General features: G+C 39.5%; 1 protein-coding gene across 1 annotated transcript in view; it reads left to right on the top strand.

Annotated features, from left to right (window-relative positions):
• Positions 1-17,957, top strand: part of LOC107744944 (ankyrin repeat and sterile alpha motif domain-containing protein 1B-like) — a 145,833-nt gene that overhangs the window by 78,986 nt on the left and 48,890 nt on the right. The window contains exons 12-14 of the mRNA XM_016558773.1: positions 10,169-10,815; positions 12,344-12,416; positions 15,722-15,828. Coding sequence (XP_016414259.1) covers positions 10,169-10,815; positions 12,344-12,416; positions 15,722-15,828 — 827 coding nt within the window. The remainder of the gene's footprint in view (positions 1-10,168; positions 10,816-12,343; positions 12,417-15,721; positions 15,829-17,957) is intronic.

Genomic DNA, 17,957 nt, shown 5'->3' with positions numbered 1-17,957 from the left:
ATCACAGTTGTGGTGGCGTTCTTGTGCATTCAACCAGTAAATACGGCCATTCTGACTTCACTTAATGGCAGCATCAGTCCAGTCTGTGGGCATCTTGGTAACGCCCTTGGGCAGCTATTTCCAGACAAGAAAGCACTGTTCTTATTTACTTGAATGGAGAAAGAATTAAATTTCTTAAACTGTTGGCAAAACTTACAATTCAATAATTTGAGTGTGCTTTTTAAAAAATATATATATTTAAAATGTTTAATAAGAATTTATAATCATAAAAATTATTAGCAGAAGAAATTGAGTTACATTACAATTGTTGAACTGAAAAATCATGAATTTCAAATAATCTTATGTATATATTACTGAATGTATTTGATGGTTACACATTTAATTACACTTCCGTACCTTACTTTTGCATTAAATTCATCAGCAGTGTCAGTAAAGACTTTTACATTGTTACCAAAAATTGCGCAATAAATGCTGTTCTTTTAAACTTTATATTCATCAAACAATCCTGAAAAAAATGTACCAGAGATTCCACAAAAATATTAAGCAGCTTTTCTTCATTTCTGAAGGTTTGTATGAAACTGAAGACTGGAGTAATGGCTGCTGAAAATTCAGCTTTTCCATCACCGTTATAAATTACATTATAAAATATATTCAAATATAAAACAGTTAATTTAATATTTCACAATATCACTGTTTTTACTTTTTGATCAGATATATTCAGTGAGCATAAAAAGTCTCATAAAAACATTAAAAAGTTTTCACCAACCCAAAACTTTCAAATGATAATGGACTGTGGACATTTGATTGGCGATATAAATAGTGTAGAATCTTAAATATTCTGTATTTGGTCAACTTTTTTTTAATGTATTTGTTTTATTTTTTTATTATTATTTTGAACCCAAAACATTAAACTTTGTCTACAATTCTCTGTTTCAATGTGAGCTCAAACTTTTAGTCCCCACTCTGCTGGTATTTTTCCACTAGACACCAAATTAGCATAGTACATTTTATTTAAAAAGAATGCTTGGTCCACCAGTCTAGAACAAAAAGACTAGTCTCTCTTAATTGAAAGGGTGACTGTCCTGAGTGTCTTACTGTCTTCTTCTGTACTGCCTCGTGTAGAGTTCTTCAAATGTCCAAGAACTATAAACGAGTGATTTGGTGTGTGCCCATGCACTCACGCAGGCATTATTGTGCGCTCTACTCGTCTTTATGACTCAGTGTGCTAACGGGGCTCCGTGGCATAATTAAACACCATCATTCCATTAAAGAGAGTTTGATTAGAGGATCTGTGTGTGTGAGTGTGTTCCCTGTAGTGCAGCCACCCACAGGGATTCAGAGATCAGAGTCCTGTGTGTTGAGTGGCTAGATAAAAATTGTTTTTATTGTCCACCCATAAACACACACACACACACATGAATATATGTGCAGTTACAACTGTATAAGCATGCACACACACACATGTATCTTCTGAACAGTTCTTGTTTCTAATGTAACAAATCGAACATCACTCTTCTGACAGCATGCAGACCCCACAGCACTTGTCAATGCTGGTTGCCGTGGAGATGTGCAGTTTGAGACAAATAGGAAAGCTACAGTGAATTCAATATTTCATAATTGTTTATGATTCCTGTGGGCATATAGGGAAGATATATGGCAATTCCGTATAAGAAAGGGTATATTAAGTAGTATATTGTGCCGGTGCTGCCCATGAGAACTGAGAGACTGACAGACTCATAGACTGACACTGGACTGATTTGAATCCATGTGCATGTAGATGTCAGACAGCAGGCCTTTTAAAATGTTCTGTGATTGACAGGTCTGTTATTGTTCTGTGGCTTTTAATATCTTTGAGTGAGTCAAAGATGAACACCCACAAAATGAAACAAGATTGTACCAGACGTGATGCTGAACCCTTGCCTGCAAACATAACCTAACTTACCCCTGCTGATGTAGCGCTCACACGCTCATACATGCCCTGCTTTATGACTGTCTTTAGGCTACACAAGTTCATTTTTTGTGCTAATTTATGTTAATGTCACTACAACTTTTTTTTGGGCTATTGGAATTTTATGCTAAATATTTAGTTGAGATGTTTGATAAAACCTGAATCACTGTTACTTTTGCTCATACTTGAATACTTGTGTTAGTGATGTGAATAAACCTCAAATTTGAAGTACACTTCAGTACGTTGAGGAAAGAAATGTTATGACTTTTCATAGTGATAGATTTTGTGGTTGGTTGCGATACGGTTGCTATTGTGTTTTTGGTGGTTTTTGGCACAATGCTATGCGGCCGTCTCAGTCTCTGTCCGGCGCGGGTGAAATAATTATAATGCTGAAGGTGAGGTACAATTCATATTTCTTCATTAAATAACTTGTAAAGTAATTTGAAAACCTTGTGTGAGACGTAATTTCACAAACAGCGTTAGTGAATCACCGCGCGCTCTCTCTCCTTCTCTCTCAAAATGCACAAATGGCTTCAAATCACCACACATCGCGTCTGTCTATAAGTGAGCTGCACGCTGCACAGTTGACACAGGAATTGACACTTGCACAATCGAGGCAGCGTCACATCGTCACTAAAGTTTATAAACTCACAGCGCACACACATAATGCCAGGTTCACATACAGATCAGAATTTGATGCACGCGTGTAAACACAAAAATCCACACGAGATCTGATTTTTCCGCATCCGATCTGAGCCACTTCCAAATGTGGATTTTAATCGGATACATATCCGATATCTGGACATCCGACCTACATCTAAACACACATATCCAAATCCCCGCAGAACTCCTAATGCAAGGGCGACACGTTTGCCAGTGCATGCACTCGCATTTTATTTAGATGGAAACTTTATGTAGGCTAGGCTAAGTAAGAAATTGCACATGCAGGAGCTGGTTTTCAACCCCTGCCCCTGTGAACAGCTTCGCTAAAGATACATTATATTTCTTAGCAATGACATGATAGCTTTCGCTTGTTCGCAAGCTTCACGCTCTCTCTCTCTCTCTCTCGTTAATTAATTCTAATTCATTTAAATAAATATCATCTTGGCGCTACTTTATTCACTAAAGAATTCCACCTCTAACCTAACAAATGAATGAAAATTACCGTTATTTATCCGTTCAGTCAGATTTTGTGCTGCAAAATATCCATGACCGCTGTTGTCCATGCTGGCAAATAATAATGGCCACTTGACGTGTATTATATAAATAATTTTATATAATCAAAATAATGGATAAATGTTGTGTTTGTGGTAAACAGCCACGGATCAGTAGTGGACTCCTGTATGAAAGCTGCTTCTCCTCTCACAAGAACTCGCATTTTATTTAGATGGAAACTTTATGTAGGCTAGGCTAAGTAAGAAATTGCACATGCAGGAGCTGGTTTTCAACCCCTGCCCCCGTGAATTTTATAAATACAACAGCTTCGCTAAAGCTACATTATATTTCTTAGCAATGACGTGATAGCTTTCGCTTGTTCGCAAGCTTCACGCTCTCTCTCTCTCTCTCTCTCTCTCTCGTTAATTAATTCTAATTCATTTAAATAAATATCATCTTGGCGCTACTTTATTCACTAAAGAATTCCACCTCTAACGAGCCTAACAAATGAAAATTACCGTTATTTATCCGTTCAGTCAGATTTTGTGCTGCAAAATATCCATGACCGCTGTTGTCCATGCTGGCAAATAATAATGGCCACTTGACGTGTATTATATAAATAATTTTATATAATCAAAATAATGGATAAATGTTGTGTTTGTGGTAAACAGCCACGGATCAGTAGTGGACTCCTGTGTGAAAGCTGCTTCTCCTCTCACAAGAGTCAACTAAGAGGGGAATTCCCCCCATTTTCAAAAATGAAATTCAGGCCCTGAATAAATCTCTAAAGATCCTGATCGGAGTATCAATATAAATAGTTATAAATGATAAAAAGAAGGCTTTAAAAAGATCGGTATCGGTGATCGTATCGGCAGATACTGCTTTCTGTAATCGGCGATCGGTGATTGGCCTCAAAAATCCTGATCGGAGCACCCCTAATTATAAATATCTTCACTGACATTTTTTATCAATTTAATGCATCCTTGCTGAAGAATAATAATAATAATAATAATAATATAATAATTTATTTTTAAAAATCTGTTATGTCCCTTGAAATAGTTAGAAAAATCGTAGATTTATTTTCTGTATCATAACTGCTGTGGCACTGCAGACCCTAAGTATTGCAATAGTAATATTGATGTTTGCCTTAGCAAGCACTAAGAAGATTTTTCTCTGCACTATTAGAATATTACAGTTGTATATTTATTTATTTATTAAATGTAAAAAGCACTGGTACCGATACATTTTTCTCTTTTTCTCTCTCTCTGCGAGCTGCTGTAGGTCTGGCAGGATCTCTGGCCCTATTTTTGGCAGGAAATGGGTGCAGTTCAATACGGCGCAGTAAACATTTGTTAACAAGCAATAAAACATGTGGCTTTTAATCCACTGGAAAAGACAGCCATCAGCTCAGAGTGTGTGTGTGTGTGTGTGAGCGGCTCAGCCCATCCAGCTCTTTTTCTACTGTTCTCCACCATTACTTCCTCCTCCGTCTACAACCCCACCCTGATTTTGAATTTCAGACTAATCTAAATAGACAGATAACTTGAACATACAGTGAGCCACGAGTTCACATATGTCAGCTCACAAATACATACATGCATAATACTTATCTTTCAGTTTCTCTCCAAAGCTGTGACATGACAAGACATGACAGTGTGATCGAGTATGTGCACAGATGAGCAAGTGTGTGCACAGAAACATCACTGGAATGGTGTGGTGCAACAGTGGCCCTATCAGATCTTTGAGAATGAAAAACTACATGTAAATGAATGTGTGCGACTGTGACCTCGGAGGTGGGAGCCTCATTCCTCACAAGATCCTTCTCCTGGAAAGTCCTGCTGGCTGTTTTGCGGCTTCATACCTGTCCTGCTAAGGTAAGAAGGAGTGTGATAGAGGTTTTGAAGAAGGAGGTAGGTGCTGTAGCTTTATTGCAGCATGTGATATTTTTAACCATAGATGTTTCTCCATGGAAATGTTTAATGGAGGGAGGGGAGATTCACAACTTTTTTAAGAATATCCACTCTTTTTAATTTAACTCCTGTCGGGCTTCAGATTCGCTCTTCACTGTGGGCCCAGCATGCACTGCAGCTCCTGTTATATCACTCACTCTGGCTGATGTTCTCCTCCCTGCTGTTTACTGCATGTTCTGGAGGAACTCTTCACACTAGTGAGTCAGAAATACAGCAGCATAAGCCCATCATCTTGATAAGACCCCCGAAAGCTGCTCTTACACCCCAGCGGTCTATTCACCTGAAATCAAAATTCAGTCCTTATTTACTTTGGTTTCAATATGGCAAGTGGCAAATAAGATGATATTTAGTCATTTAGTCATTTATGATATTTAAATGATTATAGTAGTTTTATGATTAAAGCTCTGTATTTTTTATTGTGGTGGGGCAAAACATGCAATAATGCAATGCAATAATGCAATGCAATACAATGATGATTGAGAGATGAATAAACAAATGCTCCTCAAAAGCCTGTTGTATCATATTTGATATATTTTAAAATTATTTTTATTTAAAAAATAATAATGTCTGAGTTTTCAGCAATATTTTGATCATGCTTCTAATTTAGAGGAACTCTGTGTATCAAATACGATACAGTAGGCTTTATAGTGTTAAGATATATATAATAGTAAAAGGGAACTTTTCAATCTTTTCATTTCATTCACTCTGAAGAATTGGAATATAGTGACTTGGAGTAGCCTGGACTCCTTTTATGATACTTCTTGTAGAGTTTGGAACTAGTATAAATAGTTACATAATGTTCATTTTTTGTGCTAAAATATTTTTAAACCTGATAAATTGCTTTTTGCACCTGTTCTCTGCTCATTTTGTTGAGTACATGGCCTGTCAGTCCATCAAATTGAACGGGATTGATTTGTTTTTATCAGGGCATGAACTCTGTCCCACTGTTTCCGCCTCAAAGCTCGAGTTTCTCATATATGTGTCTTTATAAATTACGACAAGTAACCCTACAAGCGATCTAATTACGTGGGAAGAGTTCAGACACTGTGCTGCGGGATAGATTTTCTCCCGATGGCCCTGGATCAGCCTTTTGTACTCTGCGTGAGCTTTTGATGCACTCTCTGCTGTGCTCAGATAAGACTTAAGCACTTCTGCTGAGATCTCTCAGATTTTTTGGCCTGTGGGTCAGTTCAGATGGCGCCACAGTCAGTCTGCAGTAGATCACTTTCTTTCTGTCTGTCGTCTTTCTTTCTCTGTTTCCTCTCTCCCTTCTAAAGGCCAAGAGCTTTGAGCCCATGATTTTAGGAAGCCACTGTGCTGTTTCCATGACTACCAGATGTCACCTGTTGCAGTTGCAGCTGCAGATCTGACCTGAGAGGAATATGGAAAAAGTGACAGATATTAGAAATTTATAGAGGGGGACACACTAAAAAATAAATGCTATTTCACTGTCCAGTTCATTTGCTCATTTATTGGTTCATTTAATTATATAATATACTATATACTAGCTAATCTAATTTTTATTTTATATTATTTTTTTCAGATCTCAAAGCACTTCAGACAGTTTCCAGACATTACTGTGCAGATTCGTTTTCTCAGAAAACGTTAAAACCAACACACACAAAACAATCGCTTTCCCCTGATATCTCTCGTAGTTTGGTGACACATCTCTCTCAGTGATGGCAAAGATCTCAGAGCACTCATGCCTTTATATTACCCATAAATAGTGCATTTTATTTGATCTGTTTCCCAGAAACTGAAGTGAACTTTCCATTATGGCTGTGTAGGTGTGCTGAGTGGTTTCTATACTGTAGATGGTTATCCACTTCTGCCTTGCTGTGAGTCTGGTGAACACACTCATTTTTTCTTTAACATGCAACTTCACTGTATGCTTTTATTTAGGCCGTTGTTGTTGTTTTTTTCATTTGAAGTCTTTTATTTGATGTTAAATTAATCAAATACTATCTGTTTTTAAACTATTTACACTGATATTAGACCTATTTCAGTATCAGTATTATGATACTGTTAGCATCAAATTGTTGTTTTGGCGGGCTGATTTGCATCTTTATTATGTGGTAAAGAGGGCTCATGGAAGTTTTCAATGTCTGTAGATAGACAGATAGAATCAACCTACCTTGTTTTTTCTTTTGATCCTTTTCAGTGTGAGTTTTTCCTGCAGCATGTTTGTATTTGGCTTCTTGCAGTTGACGGTCAAGGCCTCTCTGTGTTTTGTATGCCAACCGCTGTTTTGTCTGAGATGGCAGTGACCTTTGTGATAGCTCATGCTGTTTCTGCCTCTCTCTCTCAATGGATGAACTCATCATGGCATTTAACTTACGGTCCTTTCACTCTAGATGATCAAAACTGACACGGGCCTTTTTGTACAACATTATCCTCTCTCTTCAAGGTCATAAGCGAATCTGGGACTTTGTTTTAAAGGATTGTTTCAGTCAGCATTTCCTCATCCTCATGTCGCTCCAAATCTGTATGACTTTCTTTCTTCCATGGGACATGAAAGCTAATTTTTATTTTATATTATTTTTTTCAGATCTCAAAGCACTTCAGACAGTTTCCAGACATTACTGTGCAGATTCGTTTTCTCAGAAAACGTTAAAACCAACACACACAAAACAATCGCTTTCCCCTGATATCTCTCGTAGTTTGGTGACACATCTCTCTCAGTGATGGCAAAGATCTCAGAGCACTCATGCCTTTATATTACCCATAAATATATCAAACTTCAAAGATGGAACATAATGAATGTAACCATAAAAGTTTAGAAAACATGAAGGTGAGTGAATGATGACAAAATTCTTGTTTTTTTTTGTTTTTTTTGGTGAACTCTCCTTTTAAACTCATTTTGTTTGTGTGTGAGATTTTCTCAATCTCTTGTTGTGCTCTCCCTCAGCCTGCAGGAGTGTAATTTGATCTTTATCGGTTGAAAATGCTGTTTACATGAGCTGGAACACGGCACCAACACTGGGAAAGTATGTTATGGGGGAGCATTGAGCTCTGATGTCTCCCTCTGAGTGTTATAGATACTGATATCCTGTTTAGCATCACGTCTCTCTGCGTTCACTAAATCTGACTGCTGGAGTCCAATCCGGTGTACGCATCAAAAACCTTTTAAGCATTGCATGTCTTCCGCCATCCACAACCGTATTTATCACACGGGACGTTGCCTTTTGACCTGATATACCAGATATGAGAGAAGCGATGTAGTAGATGTGAACGTGGTGCTGTGATTTATATTACATGCAATGAGTGTGTTGCTTTATAGGGGCATGCTTTAATGAGGTTTAAAACACTCATTCAGAGCCTGTTTTGAGGATGTGTGGAGTTGAGATGAGACTAGAAATGCTTTTTGAGAGCTGTTTTAGTTATTCATCAAAGCTGAATTTGCTCATTCTCCATTTAGTCTTGTTTATCTGTGCTGTGAGCTTTATGCAAAATCAACGCTTTTTTTTTTTGCAAAATTAAAATAGCAGCTTTCTCTGTGTTCCTTTCAGATTCCTCAATTCCGGTGGTTATTTTGGCCTGTTGCAGAGCGTTCCGTTCAGTTGATTATTCTGCATTATGTGCACGGAGATAAAAGGCAACTCATGTGACTGTATGGAAAGGATCAAAGCTGGATGTACCAATATGTGTGTGTGTGTGTGTGTGTGTGTGTGTACATGCAGTTCTTTAGTTGAAGGCACCAAAAGTCTGTTTATTTGACCAAATTTTACTTGCATTATTATTATTATTACAGTTATACAGTTAGACCTGTGGAATTTTCGTCTGCAGAAGAAGCATCTTGCCATTCATGTAATTCTACACTTCCCCATGACCATTGCATGGTAATTTTAGCATATTTTGGTTAATTTGAAAATACTTTTGAATATCAGTTAGAGAATTAAATAAACAATGCTACATTGTGTAAATCAGAATTATTTAAATCGAAATTCCACAATCAGCAAAGAAAATGTGGTAAAAAGTGTGCTAATAAGCATGACATTTTACTATTGCTCATACTTAAAGGTTAGGGTATTCACACAGACTATGTGTTGAATTGAGGTGCATAACATGTCTTGAGTATTTTGTGCTACAGACATAAATGATACCTCAAGTTGTGCAACTTAAGGATAATTGTGCTATTACTTTTATAAATTTACAGCTTTTGCCTGACAGACAATAAAGCCCAAACTCCATTGATTTGATGTTGATGTTAAAGTAGAGGTCGGAGTCTTTTCCAGAGACCAGATTGTTATTGTTATACATTTTAATATAATAACACGATAGCATCATGTGTTGGCATCCACCCAAAACACCTTTGCATCAAGGTGGTGACTGTTCCACCTGCAAGGACCACTCCTATTTTCTTCTGAAAAAAAAATTATAAAATAAAAATCTAGCAATTATTGTTATTCATTTACATTTTTGAAAGCAAAAACAACCTCCACAACCTCATATTCTCATGACTGTACAGAATAAATTCCTTTTTTCTTAGAAACACCTACATCTTGATGAATGCTGATGCCCTAACTGGAATTTCGACATCAGAGCCTAATAATAAATACAGACACTGCTCATCTTTATCAAGACCTGAATAAACCCAGTGACCTCTGTGAAGTGAGATCTGTCCTCAGTTACACTACAGATCACACGCTGCCTGAGGACAGATGCTTTTAAGAGCTCTTTATTGAAGTGGTCTTGGGCTTCTTTACATGGGGCAGTGCAAGAGACAGTTCTCTTCAGACAAGAGGAGGACAAGAAAGGGGTCTCTCTCACCCCAGTGAACAGATTGGCTTGCCCCCAGCCTAGGGCAACACAGCTAGTCGACCGAATGACATATACATAAATAAATACAAAACACTACTTCAAGTAATCCAGTGTCTGGAGTACAGAGCGAGGGCACATTTGTATATTTTTTTGTGTAAAGGGGGACACTGTCCAGGCAGTCAAAAAGACAGTGTTCCTTCTGGGTTTGTCATATTTTAGATGATTTTATACTGTTATTAATTTGTGTTCTATGTGAAAGGAAAGAAAGAACGTGAGAGAGAAAGAATGAAGAATCTGATTTGACTGATTCCTACACTTTTTTCCCCCCTTGCAGACGAGGCGGCGCACCAGAAGGAGTGCATAGAGCAAGACGACCGAAGAAACAGCCACGTTCCCGAGCAGTTCGCTGGCCTCCTTCATGGCTCGTCTCCTGCCTGCGAATCCCCTGACAACCCTTACCAACTCTACAGCAAAGTGCGAAAGTTCAGCGTTCCTGAGCCTCCGCTCCGGCACGGGAATTTTCTCAGAGCACCCGAGTACTCGCCCCCATTCCCTCGCACAGGCAGCGAGGCGTCTGCCCTAAAGACCCAGAAAGAAGCCAAACCGCAGATAGTCTACAGGACGATTTTTCACACCCAGGTCAACCAGGGCCCATTAACGCTCACCGAATCAGGCAACAAGACCACCGGGGTGCATGTGAGGAACGGGGAGGTCCGGAGCAAAAGCACGGGGAGCTCTAACCCAGCAAGCAGCAATTCCGGCTACGAGGAAAGAGCCTGCACTCTCGGGAGGATGAGGTCCATGCCCAAAAATGTTTTGGACCTTCAGCTGTCCAGAAATTTCTCCAAATCAGACTCGAACCTGGTGGCCGTATCTCCCATCGAGGAGGAGCAGTGGAGTTCCAGGGGGCAGAACAGCCCCGGTAAAAGCAGCCCCAACAGACTAGAGAGAACCCCCTCCTTTACGGCAGAGTGGGAAGAGGTAATAACGTTTTAATTACCAGCTAATTGCAGAATCGTTTCCACTTAATTAATTCACTTAACTTGAAGTAACCAAGCTGACTGGCTTGAAAGGTTTTCTTTCGGTGCTCGGTGTATGTTTTTGATGTGTGATGCAAAATCATGCCCTTTTCGCCAAAAAGCCTAAATTTTTCAACAATGTTGTCATGGCAGCTAAATGATTTTTAATGTGTTTCTTTAATATATTAAATATGCGTAATGATAGGCCCAGGACACGATTTTCTCTTCTGTTTTGCGCTGACGGTGATCTGTTTTTCACTAGGGCAGCTTTTGTACAGGGTAATGTAGCATATAAAAAGTCAAGCAATCAGTCAATTAATGGAGGAAGTGCCTTTGAATAATGACTTCCTAATTATACTGAGTGAACTCATAAATCAAAACAAAAACATGTCTAGGTCATAATTAAAATAATAAATAAGAAGGTATTGTTTGCAAAAAGAAAAAAGTATTTAATTATTTATTTTCATGACAATTAATTCCCAATTAAACCTTAAGAGTTTGATTGTCATTAGATTTAATATCATAAAAAATATTGTAATAAATGTTTTTTATTATATTATAATTAAATAACAAATTTTACGACCATGTTCATTTTTTTCCTTTTTTTTTTTTTTTTTTTTACAGTAATGTGAGATTTTTGTGTGGGAAATGTGCTTAATTATCATTACAATAATGTTAAAAATATGACCTGAACATTTTTGACAGGTGTCTTGAGAGATTTATCTTATAGCTACGTTTTATTAGAGATAAGAATGAACAAAGTACAGATGATAAAAGAGATTTTCAACTCAATTGACAGTCTAAAATTTCCTCCTCTTCTTTGAATTCTTCTTTAAAGTTAAATCTCTTTCAGGTCAGCGCTTCTGTTTAGATACATGGGGGCTTCCCGCTTCATATGACGACTAAATCTCCACAGTCAATACATTTAATGCGTCACAGTATTTTCTTTCCAGCCTCACCTGGCTGTCAGGTCTTCAGAAGAGAACATATATTAGAAATAACTGATCAAAGGGGAGAGGGGAGAGTTCTGCATCCGTTCATCTGGGGCATCTGAGTGACTTTCTCTTTGGAGTAAAAACACGGTCCGCTGGGAGACAGCGAAGGGCTGTTCTTTGAAGGCAGGTGTTCAGCTTTACGGATGTGAAACGACACTTTCTTCACTCCGAACATCACGGTCATTTTAATGAGGAGACATTCATCAAAAAACACTCTCCCAGCTCTCTCCAAACTGACGTATTCTCAAACGAACCTGATTGTGATAAATTGCCTTTTCAAAATTCCCATTTCTCCCCCAGCTTTTAGCAAACAATTAAGTGGTTTTGGGGCACAATTACTGATATTTAAGAAGAACTGAAAGTGGGCTTGTGGGAAAAGAGCAATGAGGGAGAAGTCTGTGGGGAAATGCCATAGAATAAGGACATAAAAATAGAGATGAGGGCCTTTCGTTATGCAAACACAATTTATCTCTCTCTCTCTTTTCCTCTCCACAGATTGACAAGATTATGAGCTCCATAGGTGCTGGAATTGGAACAGAGTTGGAGGGGATTACGGAGGATCACTCAGGTTTGTGTGTCTCTGTGTGTGTGGTGTTGCTGCATATAGTCAGTCATCCCACTACATTTAACATAGATCCATAACTATAGGGAGCTCATGGCATGATATGAATGTTAACTAACGGCTGTGAAGTGTGCAGCGCTGTGAGACAGGAGGGTTTCCTTCAGTAGTGTCAAAGACAGGCTCATAGACAGGGAGCTTTTTGAGATGTAACCATGGCTATCGTTCACTCTCCTCTTGTCAATGTGCTCTTCCTGTAGTCATAATGAGAGCAGGGGGACAAGAAGTGGATGGACACTTTAGACCTCTAAGCACTGATCTTGGGACAGTTTTGCTGTTCGCAGTGGGAGGGAAAGGAACATCTCATTGACTGGAAATCAGTGTACTAAGATTCTGACAGCAATGATAAATAGTGAAAATAGTGAGAATCAAATGCTAGAGCTAATAATGAGGACATTAACATTGTCTCCTATAGCCTCTCCTCTTACCTCCTCTCTTCTCTGCTCATCTCCTGTCCTCTTTCCTCCCTTCTCTTGTCTCCTTTTGCCTCCTCTCATTCTCTTGTCTCACATCCTGTCCTTTTCCCTCTTCTCTCACCTCCTCTCCCCTCTCCCTTTGCCTCTTCTCTTGTCTCTCCTATACCTTCTTTCCTCTCTCCTCTTTTTTTGGCTCTCATTGTGTCTCCTGTTGCCTCCTCTCATTCTCTCCCCTCTCCTTTAGCCTCTGCTCCTGTTTCCTCTCCTGTCATTCTCTCTGCTATCCCCCCCTCTCTTTTGCCTCTCCTTTCACCTTCTGTCCTCTCTCGTCCTCTCTTTTTGCCTATCCTCTTGCCTCTATTCTCCTTTGCCCCTCATGTTGCCTCTTCTAATGCTTTCTTCTCTCCTACTCTACTTTTGCCTACTTTGCTTTTGTCTCTTCTCCTGCCTTCTCTCCCCTTTTTGCCTTTCCTCTCCTGTCATTCTTTCCTTTCACCTCTTCTCATATCCACTCCTCTCTTTTGCCTCTTCTTTCACCTTCTGTCCTCTCCTCTTTTTCTTCCTTTTTGCTCTCGTATCCTGTTGCCTCACTTCTTGCCTCCTCTTCTCTCTTCTCCTCTTAGTCAACTTCTGTCATCTCCTCTCCTCTCTGTTCACCTCTTTTCTAATCCCATCCTCTATTTTGCCTCTCCTCTCACCTCCTGTCCTCTCTTTTCTCCTTTGGTCTCACCTCTTTTCTGCTGTCGCCTCCTTTCCAGTAATTCTCTCATCACTTTTTGCCTCTCCTCTCACTTCCTTCTATTCTCCTTTGCCCCTCATGTTGCCTCTTCTAATGCTTTCTTCTCTCCTACTCTACTTTTGCCTACTTTGCTTTTGTCTCTTCTCCTGCCTTCTCTCCCCTTTTTGCCTTTCCTCTCCTGTCATTCTTTCCTTTCACCTCTTCTCATATCCACTCCTCTCTTTTGCCTCTTCTTTCACCTTCTGTCCTCTCCTCTTTTTCTTCCTTTTTGCTCTCGTATCCTGTTGCCTCACTTCTTGCCTCCTCTTCTCTCTTCTCCTCTTAGTCAACTTCTGTCATCTCCTCTCCTCTCTGTTCACCTCTTTTCTAATCCCATCCTCTATTTTGCCTCTCCTCTCACCTCCTGTCCTCTCTTTTCTCCTTTGGTCTCACCTCTCTTCTGCTGTCGCCTCCTTTCCAGTAATTCTCTCATCACTTTTTTTTTTGAAAGGATTCTTTTCGCCTCTTCCGTCACAACCTGTCCCCTCTCCTGCCTCCTCTCCTCTGTCATTTTTTCCACTTATTGCACCTCTTTCCTGTCCCTTCCACTTTTTTTCTGCTGTCGCCTCCTTTCCAGTAATTCTCTCATCACTTTTTGCCTCTCCTCTCACTTCCTTTCTTTTCGCCTCTTCCGTCACAACCTGTCCCCTCTCCTGCCTCCTCTCCTCTGTCATTTTTTCCACTTATTGCACCTCTTTCCTGTCCCTTCCACTTTTTGCCTCTCCTCGAACACCCCTCCCCCATTCTCTCCTCTCATTTGCACCATCTGATTTTGCCTTTCATCTTGCCTCCTTTCCTTTTGCTTCATGTCTATCTTTTCCTGTCCTCTCCTCTTGCCCCCTCTCATTTCACCTTCTCTCCTTTCATCTCTCCACTCCTCCCACCTCCTCTCCTGTTCTTGCACATCTCCTCTCACCTGTCCCCTCACTTCTTGCCTGTTATCACTACTTTCATCCCTTCCTCTTGACTCCTCCCCGTTTCGTTCACCGCCTCCACTTTGCCTCTCCTTTCTCCTCCTCTCTCTTAATTTCTCCCCTCACCACCTCTATTGTCACCTTTCATCTAGCATCTTATTCTTTCGTCTCGTCTCCTCTCACCTTTACTCTCCTCTCACCTCCTCTACTTTCACTTCTTCTTTCATCTCCTCTCCTCTTGTCTCGTCTCCTTTCCTTGCCTCTCCTATACTTTTGCTTTCCTCTGCAGTGGTCCCTCATTTTTCTGTCCACAGAAAGCCCATTTGTGTTGCCATTCCACCAGTGCTCACAGATGCCCACAGAGTGTGTGTGTGTGTACGTGTGGGAGGGAGCAACAGCAGCTTCTGCACTCAGACAAAGGCTGGGGTTGATCTGATGGCTATTATCGGCAATGTGAGGTACAGCTAGTGGAAAGAAGGGAGGGAGAAAGAGAGACCGAGAGGGAGGGAGAGAGAGCGCACAGTGGCACAGGATGCAGAGGCATACAAATGAGTGTGGGAGTGCTGGAGAAACAGAATTCTACCAAGCAATCTGCACGCTGTCATTCCTATCCTCTTTCGCAAACGCACACTCGCTCGTTCCCTCCCGCACGCACAAACGCGTACACACACATGCCTGTACTCTCCACACGTTGAGACACAGGTTGAGCAGCACAGCGGCTGAAGCGGTGGTTGGTAATCGTGCATCTCTCTCGCCTCTATTGTGGATGTAATTTGGAGCCTTCAGCATGTCTATCTCCACAGCCGGCGTATTTCTCCACCAGCGCGGACCCTAACGCTCACTCTCCAGAGAGGACCCTCTTCTAATTTGCTCTCTCTTTCCGTTTTCCTCCCTTTTTCAACTGTTTTCTAAACATTACTTTCTTCTTTTCTTTGAAATCACTTTTGTACCTCCTTTTTCTCGCTCTTTCTGCCTCTCCCGTTTCCACTCGCGCTCTCCGTCGCTTGTTGAGCATGGCGGGTTCGTTTGACAGTCACTTTGCACGGAACATGATGTGGCAGTGCCAGCTCTCACAGCCGGACTGTCGCTGCTACCGGGTGGATGGCTACTCACTTCTCAAACGCCTCCCTCTGCACCCCTTGATAGGTCCCCGCTGCCCCGTCCAGTCCGTGGGACAGTGGACGGACAACATCGGTCTCGTGCAGTATGAAAACCACCTGCTGTCTAACGGCTTTGACAACGTTCAGTTTATGGTGAGTGTCTCCTTCACATTTCCATCTCTGTCTTTCCCTACGGCCAGTTTTCTGAGCATGTCTTTTTTCTTTTTAGTCATCAGTTGCTTGTTGTGGGTGGTGTGGGTTTGCATGTGTACTTGAGTGTTTGTCGTTTTCTGTTTGTTCTCAGGTGAGCTGTTTTGTGATTATGTGAGATCTGCTCTGCTTGAGTTCTCAGTATCTTAATTTGCTGATCTCCTGTTACATCACGCTATGATATTTACTTAAATGTTGTGATGTTTCACATGTGAATCTAAAGTATTGCCTGGCCTGTATGTTTCCTGTCTGTACTCCAATATCAGCACTTTGGAAACTCAGGAACTTTGGAAAGCAAAGATATTTAGTTAATTATACATTTTCATTATAAATATTTGATCTAACATTTCTAGTTCTCTTAGTAACTGGATGTTCTGTAAAAGAGCCATATAATAGGAAAATAGAAATTGAACAAAAATATATTATTGAAATAAAGAATATATGATAGGAATTTAAATGTGTGTTTTTTAAATTAAACACAATATGTTTCATGATTACCTTATGTTGTTATAAATATTGATCAATGCTGCTATATGTTTATTAGTTTAAAGGAAATCTAGTTAAGCTAGTTAAGAAACCATGTTGTTGATTAGCTTATGCCGTTTTTCTGCAGGGAAGTGCAATGATGAACTGAAAGTGCACTAAAAACCACACAAGTCATCATGAGTGACCCATTAACTCACTTTAGCATGTTTCCTATGCTCACACAGTGGCTAGTGTAAAACAAACAGTACATTGCAATAATACTTTTCTTAATCACTATTTTAGTCTTGTTTTATAGTAGAAATGTCTAAATGTGCGTGTGTTCAGAAGCATGAATGCATTCAGATGCATGAATGCATTTGCCTGGTTTGTGTTGGTGTAGGTTTGGTGGAGAAATTGTTAAGGCAATCCATCTTCAACTACCAAAACAATCATGGTTGTTTAGGAGCTGCACCTGTAGAGATGAAGGGGCAAGTTGGAGGATGTTGTTTCTGGGAAGAGTCGATCAATGCTGCTATATGTTTATTAGTTTAAAGGAAATCTAGTTAAGCTAGTTAAGAAACCACCATCTTCATATAAGGGCTTTCTATACAACCTCACCTGTACAGGTGCAAACATTGAGAGAAAAATGCCACACTAAAAGGATGTTCAATTGAATAAATAGCTTTTATATAGGCTTAAGCTACACATGATTGTGGTTAAAACCTCACGTTAGCCAGATGTTTTTTTTTTTTTTTGGTTTGAGCTATAATGCAAATTTTTGAGAAATAAGTAAGGCTTATTGAAAACATATGTATTGTTTATGCACTGCCATCCAAGTTTCAGTTCAGTAAGATTTTTTAAACATTAATATTTTTATTCAGCAATGATGCATTTAATTGGTCAAACATGACAGTTAAGACATTTACATTGTTAAAAAATTGGGGCTGTCAGTCGATTAAAATTTTTTAATCTAATTACACAATGTGGTGATTAATTAATCTAATTAATTGAATATTGCAGATTAAATTTGGCTGAGAAATTACCCACAAAAATAACTTAAAGCCAGTTTTGTATTACATGAGAAAAAAAGCATGAAATAGATATTACAAAAAGTAGTTTTAGAATTTTTTTTTCTTTTTTGAGTAAACTATCCCTTTAATAAGTTTTTATTAATATGGATTTTTTTTTATTAATATGTAAATATGAAGTGATTTTTTTTTATGAACTGATACTCTAGAAATAAGAAGCTAAAATTTCCAGTAGGTGGCAGTAAATGAATAAGTCATTGAGTCATTCATTTGATTCGTTCAAACGGCTGATTCATTTCTATGTCACGATGTGGGAAGATTTGCATAACACCGCCAAAATGTTCACGCATAGAAATAAGGCGTAACTTTGATTCTCGTTGTAGTATTGTTGTTGCCGCCATGTCGTGGAGACGCTGTGTGTTTCGTTGTGAAAGCGAAACTACTTTGTTTGGTCTTCCAAAAGAGGACACAACTAGAAATCAGTGGTTAAGTTGTATTTACAACACTGTTCCAGAACAGTTCAACCCAAATATTCGGATGTGTGCAGCGCATTTTATGGAGGACGAGGACTGTTTCCTG

The sequence above is a fragment of the Sinocyclocheilus rhinocerous genome, unplaced genomic scaffold (assembly GCF_001515625.1).
Source record: "Sinocyclocheilus rhinocerous isolate Xijiao unplaced genomic scaffold, SAMN03320098_v1.1 scaffold258, whole genome shotgun sequence".
NCBI lineage: Eukaryota > Metazoa > Chordata > Actinopteri > Cypriniformes > Cyprinidae > Sinocyclocheilus > Sinocyclocheilus rhinocerous.
This window is presented reverse-complemented; position numbering and strand designations above follow the sequence as displayed.